The sequence below is a fragment of the Pangasianodon hypophthalmus genome, chromosome 15 (assembly GCF_027358585.1).
Source record: "Pangasianodon hypophthalmus isolate fPanHyp1 chromosome 15, fPanHyp1.pri, whole genome shotgun sequence".
Classification (NCBI taxonomy): domain Eukaryota; kingdom Metazoa; phylum Chordata; class Actinopteri; order Siluriformes; family Pangasiidae; genus Pangasianodon; species Pangasianodon hypophthalmus.
Window position 1 is genome coordinate 17,778,450 of NC_069724.1, and position 19,534 is coordinate 17,797,983.

Consider the following 19,534-nt stretch of genomic DNA (forward strand, 5'->3'; position numbering starts at 1 on the left):
CTTTGTAGAACCTAAATGAAAGGAAATTAGCTTGTTGAAATAAGCCTGATTTAGCCACTTAGCTTATCCTCCTGTTGCTGTTTTTTTTTTTTTTTTTTTTTTTTTAGTAGGTGAAAGGTGACAGATGCCGAAGTCCATTCTGATAACTATTTCAGAATTAAATATCTGTAAAAAAAAATAGGACTGTGTGATTGATGTTCACCATTACACTAGCATTTAATAGCAAACTGACACACAGCGAGCTAATCCGGTATGAAAGAAGACAACACTGACGTTTCTGCGTGATAACCTCACAAACACAGAGCAGCTCACAGCAGTGAATTTTGTAGGACCCCGAGCTTTTACACGAAACCTCGCAAAACCACGCGATATCATACGATATCTCAGAACTAGCCGGTAGTACGTGGAAAAAAGCCGAATGAGAAGAGTTGATTCTGAGTATCCAGGGTCGCTTTAAACCGCGCACACTCTTTACTGGACTCACAACAGAAACAGCATGCGGCTAAGGTGGATCCTAGCTCCACTCGTTTGCGCAGGATGGAGTTTAATGATCATGACGGCGGAAGCGATAGAGCCGATCTCCACCACCCTGGCTGTGGGCATTGCAGCCGCTGTGACCGGGTTTCTAGCCCGCTATCCGAACGTGCTGTACTACTTCCAGGAGTGCTGCAGACCCGAGTGGATCTCCTACAATAAAACAGGTGTCTTACTTATCTGACCAGTATGGGCACTTTGTTTAAGTATGACATCCTTGTTTTGGAAGTCCTAACTGTTTATTTATCACCTGATATCATGACATTTTTTTATATAATAAAACATGTTTTTATTCGAAAACACGTATTCAAGATATACATTTAGCTACTGTGATTAGGGAGTGATTAGCTTGCCTGTTTTTTTTTTTTTTTTTTTTTTTTTTTTTTTTGTTAGTGTAGAAACCATTTTTGTACTCATTTGTATCATGGGACACCAGCCTTGCTATAATTTAATACTTCTTTAATAATTCTCTATTTAATAATCCATTCATCTACATTATGGTCGCTCCTTAGCTCAGCTGTCTGTGTCACAGAAAAAATTGCGTCACTGGCTGGCGTGAGTTGCGTCGCATGAAAATGACGCGTGAATATGACGGCTAAGCGGAACTTATGGTTGTAGTTGGAGCTAATTCACTTTTCAAGCTGATTCCGTTTCCGAAACAGTCTTTATTTATGACTTAATTTAAAAATGAAAGAAAAAGCCTCGTCGGTGTTGCATTTTATCTTGATAACAAGTGTTACTGTACATGCTTTTGAACCTATAACTACAACCATTGTGGCAGGAGCTGGCATGGCCGCTTTGGGGAATCAATTGTACAATTATATATTTGAGACCTGTAATGCACACTGGATTGGCTTCAATGCGACTGGTAAGCAAAAAAACGCCAAATAGACCATCATACAGTCAAATAATTGTGTGTATTAACGTTATTCAGTGGCTTGGTGGTTTTCCTGTTGACTAGCTTTAGCTAATATATTTGTTTTTGTCTTTTTTTTTAAACTGTATAGTGTAGTTTCTCTTTCGATTTCCAATCAGGACAATAACTAAACTTCTATTCCATGAATACTTCATCTGTATTATTGATTTACTCCTGATCTGTACATTAAATGTTATTTTTGTTAGACTGCAGTGAGTGAAACTAAGGATGGATGTGAATGAGAGAGTGAATATTACTAATAAGTCTAACCAGCTTCTTATTGACATGTGTGTTGATCACTGAGTTCCTTAATCGAAGGACAAAGTATGATTGAATGAAGATCTAATTTGACTGATGACAAGAAAACCTACATTAATGTCAGGTTTTGATTCATATATATCCTGTTGTTCATCTTGTCCAGGTTTGCTGCTTAGTGCACTGTAGATGAAGGAGATCAGTTCCAGGGTTAGTGAGTTAGAGTCTGGTTCACTGATACTGTACCTTATACCACAGCTGACTGCTCAGAAGGTGTTGATGAATTTTCTATCACAGCAGCTCTGACAGTCGTGTCGACTGCGGGGCGGATCACAGGTTTATATTCACGATTTCGTTTATTATTCATCATCATTTCTATAGTTAGTTATACAGGGACATGTATGGCAGATGAGCCACAGAAACAGATTTTAAAATGTGTGTAATTGTCGATACGGTAAGGATTTCTGTGCTTATTTAGTGTTTGTGAAAGGAGTGTCCAGAGCTAAAGCTGCAACTAAGTGTTTAAAGTCTTCAAGATGGAGGGCTTTGCTGGTTTTCTTTAACTTTTCTTAATTTGCATTTTTTTGCAAAGAGAAAGAGAGAGAAAGAAATTGGATTACATTTTAGGGCCACTTTATACTTTAAAAAAATGTATAAATGCAAGATTTATAAAATAAAGTTGTAATAATTCAAGAAAAAAGTCACAGTATATTGTATTATGAGGCAAAGTCAATTCTTCGAGAATAAAGTAATAATTAGAGAAAAAAAGTCATAATATGAGGAAAAAAGTCGCAATATTTTGAGAATAAAATTGTAATATTTAGAGAAAAAAGTCGTAATCCTATGACAGAATGTTACATATCAGAGAAACAAAAAATAAAGAAATATATTATTTTATAATAAAGAAATACTTCATCTCCTGACACATCCACAGCAAAATGATCAGTATTAGACCTTTCAAACGACTGTACAAAAAATGGCATTTATTTGTTTAGAAGAAAGAACCACACAAACTTGGAGGAAGTTGTCTCTTTTGTTGAAGGAGAAATGGCAGGCAGTGGCACCTTTGAGGCTGTCAGTGGTTACATCTGCAGCATAACCACTGTAACTCCGAGCCCCAGTGCGTTATGGCATATTGACTCACCATAAGGTGCCAGTTTATCGTACAAGTCTGTATGCCATAATGAATTGGGGACTTGGAGCGTTATGGACTTCCGCTCCATCCGGATAGATGTTTTTGATTATTATTCATCTACACAGCCTCCTTGAATGACGCTGATGTATCCATTGATAGCCATGAAGACGACCACTGCCTGAGATCTCTCCTTTAGAAAAAAGAATAAATAACTACACCAAATCCTCAACGTTTCTCATTTTAACACACAAACGTTATAGGTACCATTTTGTCATAGTATTACAACTTTATTCTCAAAATATTGTGTCATTGTTTTTCTCGTAATATTATGCCTTTTTTTCAAAATATTACAACTTTATTCTTGAAATATTATTACTTTTTATTATTCTCGGAATGATGTTTTTTAGTTTTTAAACAGTACCCCTAGAACGGTCCCTGAATGCTCACTGCTGTGGCCGGGGTTCGATTCTTGGCCAGGGAACCAACCCCAGCCACTGAGGTTGCACATGACAGTGCACTCCAAGCACTGGTCCCAAGCCCGGATAAAAACTAGGGAGGGTTGCGTAAGGAAGGGCATCCAGCATAAAAACTGTGCCAGATCAAATATGAGGACCAGTGATCCGCTGTGGCGACCCCTAACGGGAGAGGCTGAGAGAGGAACAACACACAGTATTCCTAGAATGCCGTACTAGACAAAAGGGGTTGGTGTGGGAACGACTGTTCTATAATAGCTGCTGTAATGTACGTAATGTAAGGAACTAACTTAACATTTACCGTAATAAATGGATTAAAAGTATGAGGATGATTTGTAGTAAATAAAAATTGCTAGCATTGTCAAATTGCTGTGGTATAAGAGGAATAAAACACTTTGGGACATGCCATTATAGGACAATAATCAACTTTGTCGTGGTAAAAATAATCAGATTTTTTTTTTTTTTACCCTCTCTATCCATAACAGCACTCCCTGTCAAGTTTTGTTTCTTACTTACAAGTTAGTCCAGTTTAGTGGGTGTGTTGAAGTCGGGAGATCAGAAAAGTATACTGGAATCTGACCTTCTAGGTCTGCTGTTCATCATCCTTGACATAGAGTATAGAAGGCATTTTTTTAATCATTTACTTAGTACACACATAAGGTGAGTAGGTAATTGAATCTCGAACAGCTTCTAATAGGATATCCAGTGCATTCCATCAGGTGTAGCAGCAGTATTTCATACTTTCTCTAGTGCTTAGGCAGCCATTTGGAACTTATCTACTCTCCACCATCATCATCATCTCCACATATAACATGTTGTTGCATAATGGCCCATAATTCTCTTGTTTTAAGGTCTTGAAGTGGATCTGCAGAGCAAGCTGATTGGCCAACATGTAGCATCTCGTGTCATCCTCAAAGCTGTAACCGGCTTCATGACCAACACGGACCCGAAGAAGCCCCTTGTCCTCTCGCTGCATGGCTGGACCGGCACAGGCAAAAACTTTGTCAGTCAGCTAATTGCCAAAAACATTTACCAACGTGGAATGACGAGCGGATTTGTGCACTTGTTCACTGCCACGGCACACTTCCCACATGAAGTGGAGCTGGAATTGTACAAGGTATTCTACAAGTTAAACCCTTTATACCTGCTATAACTGTACTAAAAATGCTTTTGCCATCATCCAAGTTTATGGGCTTGGCCTCAATCTCTCTGATGAACACGAAAAACTAACACCAAAATAATTTCTCAATTGATTTTTGAGTTTGCCAGTTTATTAGATAAATGTATATAGTGTCTAAATGCCTCCTTTGGTATTGAGAACTACTGTACTGAACTGTAAGAACCGGGCAAGACAGGTTGTGCAGGAATGTAATTCTCTAGTCTCATGCAGGGATAACTGTGTTGCTTATACATCCCAAACATACACTATAGGGTTCAGATCCAGAGATAGCGCAGCGATAGCGCAACTGGTGATGACGTGTGCCATATGGCATGATCTATAATCATGCAGGAAGTGTCCATTTTAAAGTATGCTGACGTTAAACAGAGTAGCCAGGGATGAAGGGATGAACCTTTTCACCAATAGTGGTTAGAATTTTCATGTCATATGGCTTGGGCATCAGAAAACTTGATAAACTTGCACTCAAACCTCACACACTGCCATGTCAGTGTCACAGCTGTGCTGAGAGCAGTGCACCACCCCAAGTAATGTATGTTTGGTTGGTTTTCCATTGATATATAGAGTACAGGGGTGCTGACATATTGTGTGTAGCAACAACAGCGCTCTCCTAAGCAGCATGGCGTCCCTCATATTGGCAACAGTTGAGAACCCAGGGCTATCCTGATTGAGTGCGTGCGTCGATTTCCCATTACAAAACTCTACCTGTGAATGTAGGAGGAGTTTCTCTGAAGGTTATCGCGTGGTGATTTGATGGATATGAGTAGTAAAATAGTACTTGAAATTCAAATAAAAGAAATTTGAAACCAGGTCTAACTAATTTGAATGTCAGAGTGCTTGTAAGTGCTGCTGGGTTTCTCATAGGGTGAAAGTAGGCATGATACACAGCGATGGCATTTTCTCACACATGCGTCCCTTCTGGGGCTGAACATCAAATCTTTCTACTACAAGCATGTGAGACCTGGTGTCACATGATTAATAACTGGTGCTTTCTAGGCATGTGGTGATATAAAATGAATTTGTTCCATCATGACTATTACCTTACGTCTTATCATGATTAATCACAATATTCTTATTGAATGTTTACCTGCCCTTATATCCTTAGATTGCTGCCTTCCAAATGAGACCCAGGCTCTATTTAGGGAGCAGAATGCCTAATACTAGTCACGTTTACATGGACACTTTTTGTTTCAATCGGAATGAAATCAATCAGATTGATTAATCCGATCGCAGTGTTTACAAGAACGCTGAATAAAGTAATCGGGTTGATATGCGCGTTTACATGACAGAATCTTCTGACATGCGCACATTTCTCACCGATCCAACACGCAGATACTAGCAGCCACTCTCCTGCCATTGCTTCTTTTTTTCGTTTTAAAAAGCAGACTTAACATTTGCCTATTTCAGCTGCTAATTAGAAGACGACGAGCGCGTGATGTTTTGTGCGGTGCTGCGTGTATTTATCAAGCAATTAAAATGCCCCTTCCCGAGCCCAGAACAAGGCGTCTGTGGATGAGGGTCCGAAGCAAGGAGCGGTGGGACAACGTCGTCTTGCACCACTTCACAGACGAGGAGTGGAAGGAGAATTTCAGGATGACACGACAGTCATTTATGACACTATGCTCAATGGTGGAGGGGAACATGGCACCTGGTGAGGCTACGGTCAGAGCCCCAATACCGCTGACAGCCGTGCGTCATACGTCATTACGTGATTTGTACGTCATTGCACATGCGCAGAACTATCTGGTTTCATTTTCAACCCGATGAAGTGTTTACATGTCCTCTCCATCGGATTAGAAAAGGTTTAAACCACCCCTTACAATCCGAATGAAATTTTAATCGGTTTTGGCCAATTCATTCCGATTGACGTGTTTACATGTGACTTTTTAGATCTGATTGTGCTTCTAGTCCAATTACGATCGGATTATTAGTGTCCATGTAAACGTAGCTAGTGTTGACTAATGTTTCTACTTCTTTTCACCTGTGTGTGTGTGTATAGTCCCAGCTGCAGCAGTGGATAAAGGGCAACGTGTCTGCCTGCCCTCGCTCCATGTTCATATTCGATGAGATGGATAAGATGCACCCGGGCCTGATCGACAGCATCAAACCCTACTTAGATTTTTACGAAACTCTAAATGGAGTCTCCTACCGCAAGGCCATCTTTATCTTTCTAAGGTCTCTAACATTATCATTGCGTAGAACAAATAATTACTTTTGTTAGGTCACAAAAGCTAGTTCTCATGTCATGCTAATGTTATTACAAGTGCTGTAACATAAAAAAAAAATATTTTAGCAAGACAGTTTAATAGAATGTTAAATGTTATATTGACCTTGTACCCAACAATGTATTCAGACAGAGTACGAGTTTTGACTTGTGTTTTTGATGTTTATGGCATTTAAACAGTATCTTTAACAGACAGGATGAGGGAGACTGACCTGCACCATAACACCATAAATTGTTTTATCAGGTTACATTATAAATGTAGGAAGATGCTGGACTTCCTCTTGATAATTTCATAGAGCGCAGTTTGGTTTGGTTTGGACGTTATTTGTAAAATACGTTCAAATCACTGTCATTTCATATTGTCTGTGCGTTAGCATGAAAACATACACTAGGCTTATGTCACATAGTATCTGATGGTATTAGATTTTGGTATTAAAACTGTTTTATGAGTACAAGTAAATGAGTACAGTATTGGACTAATACCAATATGGGTATAAATGCATTCCTATGTGTGACCCATCAGATTTAGAAATGTTGCCTTAAAATGACTTTAATAAAAATAAATTGTAAAATTGACTCTTATCAGCAACATGTGTATGCAAATGGAGTAGGTTTAATACCCCGTTTTGTGTTTTTACTCCACAGTAACGCCGGAGGTGAAAAAATCGTGCAGGTGGCGCTGGATTTTTGGAAAGCAGGAAGGGATCGAGAAGAGATTGAGCTGAAAGATTTGGAGACAGTCCTGTCTCTGTCTGTTTTCAACAACAAGAATAGTACGTAGAGCAGGTTTCCTGAGCGACTGAACAGAAAAATGTTCTCTATTTGGTGAATCTTGATGAAGCCACAATCATCCATGGCCAGGAGTCCAGGAGAGCAGAATTGACCGTGCTCTCTGGGAAGACACTTAGTACTTTCCTCAGAGTTTGTTCAGTGGCCGTCTGATGTACCATGAACAGGCGTACCACGAAAAGATGTGGTGACTGGCTTTATGTGTGTCAGATGAAACATGTGCCAACCCGCACTCTCTGACAAAAGGGCAAATGATCAAACAGGGCGGAAATGAAGTGCGAAGGGGAACAATGTAGTTCTTTTCAATAACCTTCAAATCTCATCATGTCACACAGTATTTCAAACTCTAGATTTAGTGTGTTAATCTGTTTTGCGATATACAGTCATGTTGAGCTTTTGAGCACAGTATTTTTACTACCGTGTTCCCCTGCGAAGAATATTTAGCATACTTAGCTATATTCACACCCCCCTGATAAAGGCAGATCCATTCAAAACTCAGAATCCCTATTTCAAACATAATGTGATGCAACAGAGCAAAATACTGAGATGAAAAAAAAACCAGAGAACATTACTTTCTTTTGCATTGGTGTGCGCGGGAATTCAAAATTGCTCGTGCTGTCTCTTTCGGCAGCATTTTGCTCTATGATTAGATCTATCAGACCACCTCAACTCCACCTCGTATGTAGGCTATTGGGAGTGTGATTATTAGCTTAGATCACTTTTAATGGATCCTATTGTTAGTTATGGGAATACATACAAATGTCTTTATGAGTAATTAATTGTATTTTTCTAAAATGGATCATTATAAAAAGTAAAGTACGTACTTTATTCTTTACTCATGAGAAGCAGTTGCATGCTGCATGCAATTGCTATATCACTGAAGGCAAATTCTTTTGTTAGTGAGTGTGCTGCCTGTGTTAGTGAGCTCTTTTACAAACTTTTAACTTTTAACAAGAGGTTACCATTAAAAAAAAAAAAAAACATTTTATAGATGGATGTTAGGTGAATGTGGCATATGCCCAAATAAAATTTTTATAAGTTTGTGTTTGAAGGCAACTAGGCTTTAGGAGGAGCAATAAATATTCATGAACATTACACTCTCCCTGTCTCTGTTTTTCTAGGTGGTTTCTGGCACACTAGCTTAATAGACAAGAACATGGTGGACTTCTTTGTGCCCTTTCTCCCCCTGGAGTACAAACATGTCGTGCAGTGCGGCCGAGCTGAGATGATCAGCAAGGGCCTGACACCCAACGAGGAGGCTGTGGAGCAAATGGCGCACGACATGAACTATTTCCCTCGAGACGAGCGTGTCTTTTCTATGCAGGGCTGCAAGGTTATCTCCAGCAGACTGGACTTCTACATCTAGAAAGAAGGAAAATAACTACAGATGCTCAATGCTGTGTGTACTTTCCCTGAAGAACTGTGGCGGTTTGGGAGGGAACTGTATCTGCAGTATGCAGAGAGGATACTCACTTCATAAAATCCACCCGAACACTGCCCTGATGTCACTCATCACGTGTAGAAGGAGGGAGCAGTATTTTTAATTGATTGCAGTGGTTAATGATACTTCTGTTTTTAACGTGAATCAATGAAAAATGATGCAGGCTTGACTCCTTGTTTTTTTAAGGAGGATTCAGGTCTCGTTATTGATTTGGTGGTGGCATGAATGTGTTGATCTTAAATGGTCATTTTTTATGACCTTATATTGTGCATTGTCATGCACTATTAATGAACAAAATACTTTTTGGTTGGCATAATTTTTATATGTGTAAGTAGAAAGTACAACAGCCTAGAATGTCAAAAATCCTTCACGGCCTGCCAATTATACCCTTTTGTCAAAATTGTTTAAAAAATGTTTCATATTTTTGGCATTGGTGTCCAGCTCACTGGATCATTATATTACGGAAAAAATAGAAAGTTTTAAAATTAAAAAAAAAAAAAAAAATCTATTTCCCATTAAATGAGAAACGTCAGCAACCACTGAGAAGCAATCCTGCCAACAAAACCTTGTTTTCCAGACATCACTATAGGAACTGTTTTTGCATTGATGCTTTAACACCTCATCACATTTCAGACATTATAATCATGGTTCATTTTCCACATAACAAATGTGTCTCTTCAGGATAGGGAATGGACTGAAATTGTGTTTTTTTTTTTTTTTTTTGGTCTCAGTGATGGTTTGATGATCCACACTTTAGACACAATGTGTTGTTCATTTGCAGTTGCCTGGTGTCAAACTGATCATTCCACACTGATTACTTCCACTAAACCTGATAAACTTGATCTTATTCTTTACTTGTGTTCATGAGCTGTTCCTCATCTTGCAATTTACTGGTTGATCCCTTGCTGCCATATTAGGGACCACTTCACTCTCCAGTAACCGCTTTATGCTAGTCAGAGATGCGTCCCAGCTGATCGCCTAGCACCATAGACACCCACTTTTACACACTTACTCACACTTAGATTCTAATTTAGCAGATAATCCACCTACCGCTAGTATATGTATGTAACTGGGAGTCTATGACACCCAGACAACCAACAGGGCCATGAGAATCTCCTGGTTACCTTCTTGCCCGCACGCTGAGCTCTTCCAATCAAGTCAAAAAGTGGCAAATGACAGAATTTGCAATAAGCACTACTCCTACAGTCATCTTTTATGGAAACTTCTCACTGGGTTGGCACTGGTTCTGAATGACAGGGAACCCTGACAGTTATCTGGTATTCATAGAACCACAGCCATGTATGTAACTAGTGCTTGATTTCACCTTTCCTAACCACTGGGATGGTGAGAATCACTTGGATAATGTATGCCACCATGTCTTGAGGAACCAACATACCTCAGGATGAAGTGGAAAGATGTTTAGAGATTCATTTCAGAGGTTCGCATTCACGCCACAGTTTCAAGGGGAATCGTTGCGGATGGAGGCACCTCGTCCCTTTCAGAAAGGCTGTAATAAACTTATGATAACCTCAGCAAGATACCTTCCACATCTTGGCCACCATGTACATGTTTAGTGTAGATGAGGACATTCCTCTGTCTAGCACTCCCTGAAGTTTGTACAGTATAAGTATCCAGATAGTATTCCAGGAATTGAGCAATGTACTGGATCCAGTCCATTAGAAATTTGCTGATTTGGCATAGGTTATGAGGTCCACCTGCCCCTTGCCAAACCTTTTCCAGATCTATGACACCATCTCGGGGTGCAGATGACACTCTCCCCCATTGTGCAGCCCTTGTAGATGAGCTGCATTCATATGGGTCCACCTGCGGAGCTTCTGTACAAGGCATCAGGTGCCACCCTGATGATTGATACACTATATGCCTGAAGGTTTGTGGACACCCCGACCATAACACTCATGCTTTTTGAACATCTCATTCCAGATTTAGTCCCCCTATTGCTGGTATAATAACCTCCACTCTTCTGGGAAAACTTTCCACTAGATTTTGGAGCATGGCTGTGGGGATTTGTCCATTCATCCACAAGAGCATTAGTGAGGTCAAGGACTGATGTTGGGCAAGGAGGCCTGGGGCACAGTCAGCGTTCCAGTTCGTTCCACAGGTGGTCAGTTGGGTTGAGGTCAGGGCTCTGTGCAGGCCACAAGGTTGGCAAACCATGTTTTCCTGGACTGCCTTTGTGCGCAATAACACCACCATGCTGGAACATGTTTGGGTTAGACCTCTTAGTTCTAGTGAAGGGGAATTGAAATGCTAGAGCATACAAAGACACCTATGCAACTGTGTGCTTCCAAATTTGTGGCAACAGTTTGGGGAAGGAGCACATATGGGTGTGATGGTCAGGTGGCCACACTTTTGGCCATATAGTGTATCTGACTGTCAAAATGTTGCTTGAGCAGACCGAGACATAATATCTCAGAGCCAGTAACAAAAACTATGTGACCTACACACAAAAACTTCAGCTGGCTGATGTATTCTGAGCTCACGCATGGGGCCACACATCCCTGTGCTCTTGTGGCACCACACTGCTCCCCAGCCAGTAAGGGAAGCGTAGATACCTCCTTCTGATGTGGGTAATGCTCCCAAGTGGACCCCTTTTTTCTGGAGCCTGGTCCACTGTTGCATTTTTGGCATTTCAGGAACAACCACTGTGAAGCTAGATTCAGTAGGACTGCAATCCACCCTGTCATGCCAATGTGTGGCAGATGCCATCAACAATCCTAGTAACCACAACAGCTGGTACTACACACAAGCAACCTGGGTGAATCTGAGCATAATAATGTCTGCCACACATTGGCATGACAGGGTGGATTGCAGTCCTACTGAATCTAGCTTCATGGGTTGTGTGACCTATTTTGTGCTAGGGAGCTCTTTTCTGAATTCACCTTTAGGTCAGTCGCCACACTGTGTACGAGAAGGGTTGACGTGACATAAATGGCCTGCTCTTTGGCGAGGGCACAAATTAAAATGTGTCAGTATCCTATTGCATCTGGCCCTCAGGGAAGACATCAGGCCACTTGCATACATCTAGAAAGCATCCTTGGTACTAGAGGGAGGCCAAAGGATAGGACTTGAAATGCCTGTCTTTAGAAGGCAAATCTCAAGAAGCATCTGTATTATGGGGTGAGGGGAACATGGAAACAGACTATACATTCAGGGATCTCTCAGATCCACCAATGTGACCCAGTCCTGTGGTTGCACAGCATAGATTATGCAGATAACTCTATTATATAACTCTAGAGCACTTGATTTGCTAATAATATCAAACTTCTTATTACCCTAGATTTATCCTTAAATATATCCAATTAAGCCTTTAAATTACAACCTGTGGATTTTGAATTCAAATATATTATAATCTTCCATTATAATCTTTAACAAAATCCGTAACATAAAAAAGCTACAATTATTCTGTATCTCATTTATCCGTATTTACAGAGCAGTTTCTATGTTTCAGTGATTATTTTTATTTAGTGAATTACAGTATTCTGCAAAGTCAGGTCATAGCTTTGAACAGATACATGAATCCCACAAGGTAAAACTTTTATGTGAAAAGATCTTTAATACAATCCACATGTTCCTCTGCATGAGCATAGCCCAGTTTAGTGTTTTCCATATTCTAACACACCACTGATAAAGAGCTGCTGAGTTGAAACAGTTGTGTTAGATCAGGAAAAACAACTTATTGGTGTAGCTTTGTTGCCCTCCAGGACTGCAGCCCCCAGACTCTTTTGTTAGCCATGGAACAGCAGTCAGGTTGTTTTTTTTGTTTTTTTTTTTTCCCATTACCCACAGTCATATCCTGAAATGCCAATCTCCTGCATTTTGGAGAAAATTTCAATAATCCAACGTCATTGCGGTCCAAAGCTGCACTTATAGGCACAGTTCATTAATTCCATTACACCAGCAGTACCGCGTTAATGCAGCCATCATTTTCTGGGTTATTGGTCACCTGTGCATATTTACCTGCAAAAGAAACAGTGAGAAATATTACAAACACATGACTCATGTGTTATTCTCATATAAAGGTACATCTTATCTTATCTTATCTTATAGTTTGTCTGGCATGAGGGGTTTAACACATCATTATGACAGTACATCAAGATAAAGAAACTTAGAAGGTTTCTACCACAAACTAGGGCCACAAGTAACAAATATTTCCCTGTTTGAAACACTATCCTGAATATTGTATCCTGGATAAGATGTTAATGATTATACAAACAGAATACAAATGACCTCATGAAATATAAATACAAAGGTTCGTGCTATGTAATGATTTTGTATAAATCAAATTCAAGCTCTATTCAAAATTCTGAACAAAACATGTAGTTTAATACATTCCAATTTTAAAGTTTCGTACATGTTCAAGGCTTTTAAGCCACTCAAAACTGCTTTCTATGAAAGCAAACAGACAGCTGAACACGGTGCCATTTTTGCTGTTTCCCCCCCCCCCCCCCTTTTTTTCTTCTTTAAAAAAAAATTATGGGTAAAGATAGACAATGATTTAACCCCTAAGTACTCTCTTAAATGTACTAATTTTTTTTTTTAAATTCAATTTATTAGACTGTACTTTCATTTTATAGTTCACATTTAATAGATTATAGTTTATAGCAAAAATAGGAATTGTTTTCTAGCTAAATTCTGGGCATGGAGCACATTCCTGAGTCTACTGCCATTTAAATCTTAATGTAAATAAAGAAGAGTAAATGAATCCACTGTACAGGGGTTGTTTAGCTTTTATTTTTATTCATGTCCTCATGATTTCAACTGGACTTTTCCATTCTGAGCTGAGAGAGCGTCTCACACACACAGAATCTTTTATATGACTGATGTGTGTAATTGAAATTAAATAGCATAATAATAATTCAACTCACCCCAGATGACCTTGCCACCCTGCGTGACCAGACCAAGCTCACTGATGTTGACCTCGATGACTGTTCCCTTGGTGATGACCCCAAGTGTGGTGTAGAGCGGAGAGGAAGGGTTCTTCTTCACACCCAGGATGGGCAGGCAGAATGTAGCCTTCAGCTCTGGATGAGTTACATGTGCCTTCTTGAACCTCAGACCCTGCGAGAAGACGGAAACAGAGAAGCAGAATTAGCCAGAGAAAATCTTATCAGTAATCTATGATAACACTAAAATAAAGTTTGGGTTAGCAGTTAGGGTGAATTTAACATTGCCAATAATTAAACTATTATTATAACTAACTCAAAACTATATGTGCGTCTTACCATTGGCCTGATGAAGCGTTCATATTTTGGTGGTTTGCGTGTAAAGCCATCTCCGACAAAGCACACTTTGGTCACCATTCTCTTCCAGGCTTTCTTTTGCCTCTTTCCGGTGCGGATCACCTTCAGAACCTCCGTCTCGCCCTGAGCACGCACTTTGGGAAGAGGGACCTCCCACTTTCCCTACAGACACCACAAAAATGTTGTCTTAAATAGATCAGAGATTGCCAAAACAAAAAACTATAGCAGAGATGAAACAGTATGATAAATTTAATGTATGATTTTTGGCCTGGTGTATCCTGAATATCAGTTTTGGTCGAGAAATCTCATTTTGGTGCATCACTAGTTCTCAGTACCCTACAGCTTTCTCCGATTTCCATCTCTTTAAAACACTGGCCTGTTTTAACCATGTCTTACAATACGACAAACACAAGGAGCATTCTGCTTTATCTATACCAATATAGCACAACAAAACTATTTCAGCTATAATTATCTGACTATACTGCCTTACTAATACAATCCCACCACTAATTACACTCCCTGATTGGACAGGGAGTCATTTTACAACGTGTGATTGGACAGAACTTACAGCTTTCTCCTTCCTCTTCTGTTTTATCATGTTAGACAGAACTTTGGCACGAGACTGGCCCTCTCTGTCCAGCAGATAAGCTGGTACTGCTCCTTCTGGTGTCTTGTCATCATCTTTCTGTTTGGTTCTTCTTTGTTCGTGCATCTTAATTCTGTAGGCAAAACAGAACGCAGATAAAAGTTAGAGACACGCAGCTCCACAAATAGACCCCATACACTTCTCAATAAGCAGGTGGGAATGTGCTGGACAGCCTTGTAATGGCGATCACTCAGTTTTCACTAGTTTATTAAAACAATGCAGAAATAATTTTTCCTCTTTTCCCCCCATTTTTAAAAACTAGACTGTTTTCACCAGCTAAACACATAGTCATTGAGAAAATGGAACATAAAATCATAAGGCTGTGGAAAATTCAAGAAGTGTAGATTCTACAGCATTTGCACTTGCATAAAACAAAGTGCCACTATTCCTCCTTATTCACTGTGACCAATGAACATGGTCAACATTGTACCATGTCACACACACACCTGAAGTGTGGTGAGTCTACAGAAGAAAAACAACATCAGAAAGCTGGGAGTGAATTCTAAACATCTGCTTGTAGCGAGATTTTGTCCTAAACAAATGGTTAATATTATGTACAGAATAATAAATTCCTAATTACTGATCAACTGACAACAAATTGTGAAATGAACGAGTGAGTGAGTGAGTGAGTGAGTGAGTGAGTGAGTGAGTCAAGGCTGTATGGGCTATCTCACAGAAAACCTGGCAGTGATTCATTTTGCACAGAGCATTTTAAAATGAAAACGTAGCTACCACAGTCTGCTAAAATAATGCAAGAATTTAATATATACATATAGTTCCTTACACAATCAATTAGAGAACTGTGATCTCAATTCTCAAAATATTGTGTTTCTTATTTTATTAATAATAGTGCAAACCTTCTATCTCATGGTACCCCACCATCTCCACAGCAGAGAAGCAGGAAAAGATTTTTGGTGATATTTCGAATCTCCATTTATGATTCGTCACGCATGTATACTCACGTTTTCTTCATCTGGATCTTCTCGGCATGCCTCTGCTTGTGGTACAGTTTGGCTTTCAGACCGATGAGCTTCTTGGCTTTTTGTGAGCGCTCATGCGCCTCACGGCTCTCCTTCTTCCTCTTCCTCTCATGGTGGTCGAGCCGGTAACCGTGGCGCTTACGGTGCAGCTCAATGTGCTCGTTCTGCGGCTGTGGAAGACATAACAGAGAGGTCAGATACAGTCCGGAAAATACTTCATTTAAAAAATAAATAAATACTTATTATCTTAGGGTATTTATTTCGGAACCTGGTGCGTTTTCTCCCTTGGATTGGTTCATTTAGTCATATATGAACACGGCAATCGCGCTCGGATCCGCACCAAAACAATCGGTCCGAGACCATCTGAATGAGGTGGTCTGGGCCTGAATGTATGGAGTGGTTCGCTTGTGGCGAGAAAGCAATCCTACCTAGTAGACCAACAAAACATGTATGGCAGTGCATGATGGGAACTACGTTACGTAACTATCGTGGTTGGTTTGCTAATAGCTTGCAACATGAATTGCGGTTTAACTTGGACCAAAGGCGAGGTAAAATGCCTCATTAAAATTTGGTCTGACAAACATACACTATATTACCAAAAGTATTCGGTCACCTGCCTTGACTCACATATGAACTTAAGTGCCATCCCATTCCTAACCCATAGGGTTCAATATGATGTCGGTCCACCTTTTGCAGCTATTACAGCTTCAACTCTTCTGGGAAGGCTGTCCACAAGGTTGAGGAGTGTGTTTATAGGAATTTTTGACCATTCTTCCAAAAGCGCATTGGTGAGGTCACACACTGATGTTGGTCGAGAAGGCCTGGCTCTCAGTCTCCACTCTAATTCATCCCAAAGGTGTTCTATCAGGTTCAGGTCAGGACTCTGTACAGGCCAGTCAAGTTCATCCACACCAGACTCTGTCATCCATGTCTTTATGGACCTTGCTTTGTGCACTGGTGCACAGTCATGTTGGAAGAGGAAGGGGTCCGCTCCAAACTGTTCCCACAAGGTTGGGAGCATGGAATTGTCCAAAATGTTTTGGTATCCTGAAGCATTCAAAGTTCCTTTCACTGGAACTAAGGGGCCAAGCCCAACTCCTGAAAAACAACCCCACACCATAATTCCTCCTCCACCAAATTTCACACTCGGCACAATGCAGTCCGAAATGTACCGTTCTCCTGGCAACCTCCAAACCCAGACTCGTCCATCAGATTGCCAGATGAAAAAGCGTGTTTCATCACTCCAGAGAACGCGACTCCACTGCTCTAGAGTCCAGTGGCGGCGTGCTTTACACCACTGCATCCGACGCTTTGCATTGCACTTGGTGATGTAAGGCTTGGATGCAGCTGCTCGGCCATGGAAACCCATTCCATGAAGCTCTCTGCGTACTGTACTTGGGCTAATCTGAAGGTCACATGAATTTTGGAGCTCTGTAGCAATTGACTGTGAAGAAAGTCGACGACCTCTTTGCACTATGCGCTTCAGCATCCGTTGACCCCTCTCCGTCAGTTTACGTGGCCTACCACTTCGTGGCTGAGTTGCTGTTGTTCCCAAACTCTTCCATTTTGTTATGATAAAGCTGACAGTTGACCGTGGAATATTTAGGAGGGAGGAAATTTCACGACTGGATTTGTTGCACAGGTGGCATCCTATGACAGTTCCACGCTGGAATTCACTGAGCTCCTGAGAGCGGCCCATTCTTTCACAAATGTTTGTAAAAACAGTCTGCATGCCTAAGTGCTTGATTTTATACACCTGTGGCCAGGCCAAGTGATTAGGACACCTGATTCTGATCATTTGGATGGGTGACCGAATACTTTTGGTAATATAGTGTATTTCTGAACAACTTTCAAAAACTCACAAAAACACCAAGGTTTATATGGTGTTTGGCAAGCATCTCAAGGAAATGGGCTTTTATCACTCTGTGATACATTGATTCCTGCTCAGACTGATAAATTATAATAACTAAAGCTAAAAAGAAAGCCACAATAAGCTCGCGGAGCTGCTATCTATCCATCTCGAACCCCGGAACAAAAACAGGCATACTCTGACCAATGAGAGGACAGTTTACTCACATGTGACTTGCATAGACACATTTTGGTATGTTTTGAAATGCTGCCTTGTGAAAGTGAACCAAGCCAAGGAGAAAATGAAAAATTGTAACAAGTCAAGTCGTCATTTCGGAACAAAGCACAGATCTACAGGCCTTACAACGCCCTTAAACGCACAATCTGTGAGAAATTCTCACTGCATGAGAAGAGGACACTTAGCTATCCAGGTTTTTGACATCTTTAGGCAGATTGAATGCATTTGATAAATTGGCTCCATGCTCAACATGATCTCGGCAGTTAGACACCATTTTCACATTGTGGTGGGAAAATACAAAGTGTCCCAAAAGTCTCCACACATAGGGGAAATTACCACTTTTTAGCAAAATGTCTTCCAAAACTTTTCATACTTAGTTTTTTTTTTTTCAGGTAGCCTTTAAGAATGCCTTTGACAAAAGAAGAACGTACTGAAATCATTCTCATGGTTGGATCGGGAAGCTGTTGCAAGGTTGCGATGGACTTAAACAGGAAACATGGCGAGCACATCACACACGACACTGCTGCCAAACTTATTAACAAATTCAAAAAGACTGGAAGGGTTGTAGACCAAACAAGAAGTGGACGTCCACAAGGCACAACTGATGTGGTGCTGGAAAACACAGTCACCTATGTATGGATACTTTTGGGACACCCTCTACACTTATGTTCTCAAAATAGAGAAGAAAAACAAATATAGAATTTCTTTTTCTGTTTTAGAGAATTCAGGTGCAGTGACATCTGACCAGTTTTCCCAAAACCCCAAAACAATTTGGTCTTTTGCTATAACAAGGAATGAATAACTATTCATTCCTGTTTATATGTAATACTTGACAAGTATAATGTATTATTTAATGTTTTATTAGCAGGGAAAAGTCACGTGAACACAATACTGCACGCTTACGTCATGACGTAATGTCATGGGTAATGACGTGAACCTATTCACTCATTGGCTAATCATCTGGTCTTGAAAACTATTGCCTCAAACAAGCACTAGCTTACTTCACATATTAACTTTAAAGCACTGAAAGTAGATTTAAAGTTATTTTTTAATAGTATTTCTGTACTTCACACATTACAGCTGAGTGTAATGGTTTTCATAACCTTAGGACAAAATAAACTCACTTTCAACAGGTGTCACAGATATTCCTTCATTATAGCAAAATAGTCAAATGGTGTATGTTAAGATATTAACAGTGAAAACACAAATATATATTATATAAAGAGTCTATAATAACTGTGTACAAAAGCTACCGTGACTCAAGTTAGCTTGCTAGCATCAACACATCGCCATAACGCAACGCCACCATATGCGCGTGCTAACCATTAGCCAAGAAATTAGCTTTAGTTCTTCTTGAAATTCACACCATAAAAGATAACATATAGCTTCTTACCATGTTGTTTGTGGATGTTTACGTATTCAAAACGAGGTATAAATGTTGTGTGGGCCGATTCCTGTGGTTAAACAGTTGTTAAAGAGTCTTGTTCGAGCCGTTTGGGTTTCTGATGTTATTTTCCCAAAGCTCGTGCTTGAAAGGAAGTGCGACCTCTAAAACCGTCCGTCTCGCCATGTCGTCTCTAAATATTGGAAACATGATTTTTTTAAATATTCGTGAAT

The 19,534-nt window shown here is 40.1% G+C and overlaps 2 protein-coding genes across 3 annotated transcripts; one reads left to right on the forward strand and one right to left on the reverse strand.

Moving 5' to 3' along the window:
* The first annotated feature begins 235 nt into the window (after positions 1-235).
* tor1 (torsin family 1) lies at positions 236-9,798 on the forward strand. 2 transcript variants are annotated; one of them, XM_034311514.2, is made up of 5 exons: positions 236-701; positions 4,165-4,430; positions 6,490-6,665; positions 7,360-7,487; positions 8,625-9,798. In XM_034311514.2, the coding sequence occupies exons 1-5, from the start codon at positions 497-499 to the stop codon at positions 8,867-8,869; spliced, it is 1,020 nt and encodes a 339-aa protein (XP_034167405.1). In that variant the 5' UTR covers positions 236-496; the 3' UTR covers positions 8,870-9,798. The 2 variants fall into 2 exon arrangements, with proteins under 2 accessions (XP_034167405.1, XP_034167407.1); XM_034311516.2 differs by lacking the exon at positions 236-701 and adding an exon at positions 1,065-1,402.
* Positions 9,799-12,685: 2,887 nt separating this feature from the next.
* Positions 12,686-19,471, reverse strand: nsa2 (NSA2 ribosome biogenesis homolog (S. cerevisiae)). The gene is made up of 6 exons (XM_026928753.3): positions 19,311-19,471; positions 15,814-16,001; positions 14,774-14,924; positions 14,188-14,367; positions 13,831-14,023; positions 12,686-12,922 (listed from the first exon to the last, which is right to left on the reverse strand). The coding sequence occupies exons 1-6, from the start codon at positions 19,311-19,313 to the stop codon at positions 12,855-12,857; spliced, it is 783 nt and encodes a 260-aa protein (XP_026784554.1). The 5' UTR covers positions 19,314-19,471; the 3' UTR covers positions 12,686-12,854.
* Positions 19,472-19,534: the final 63 nt, after the last annotated feature.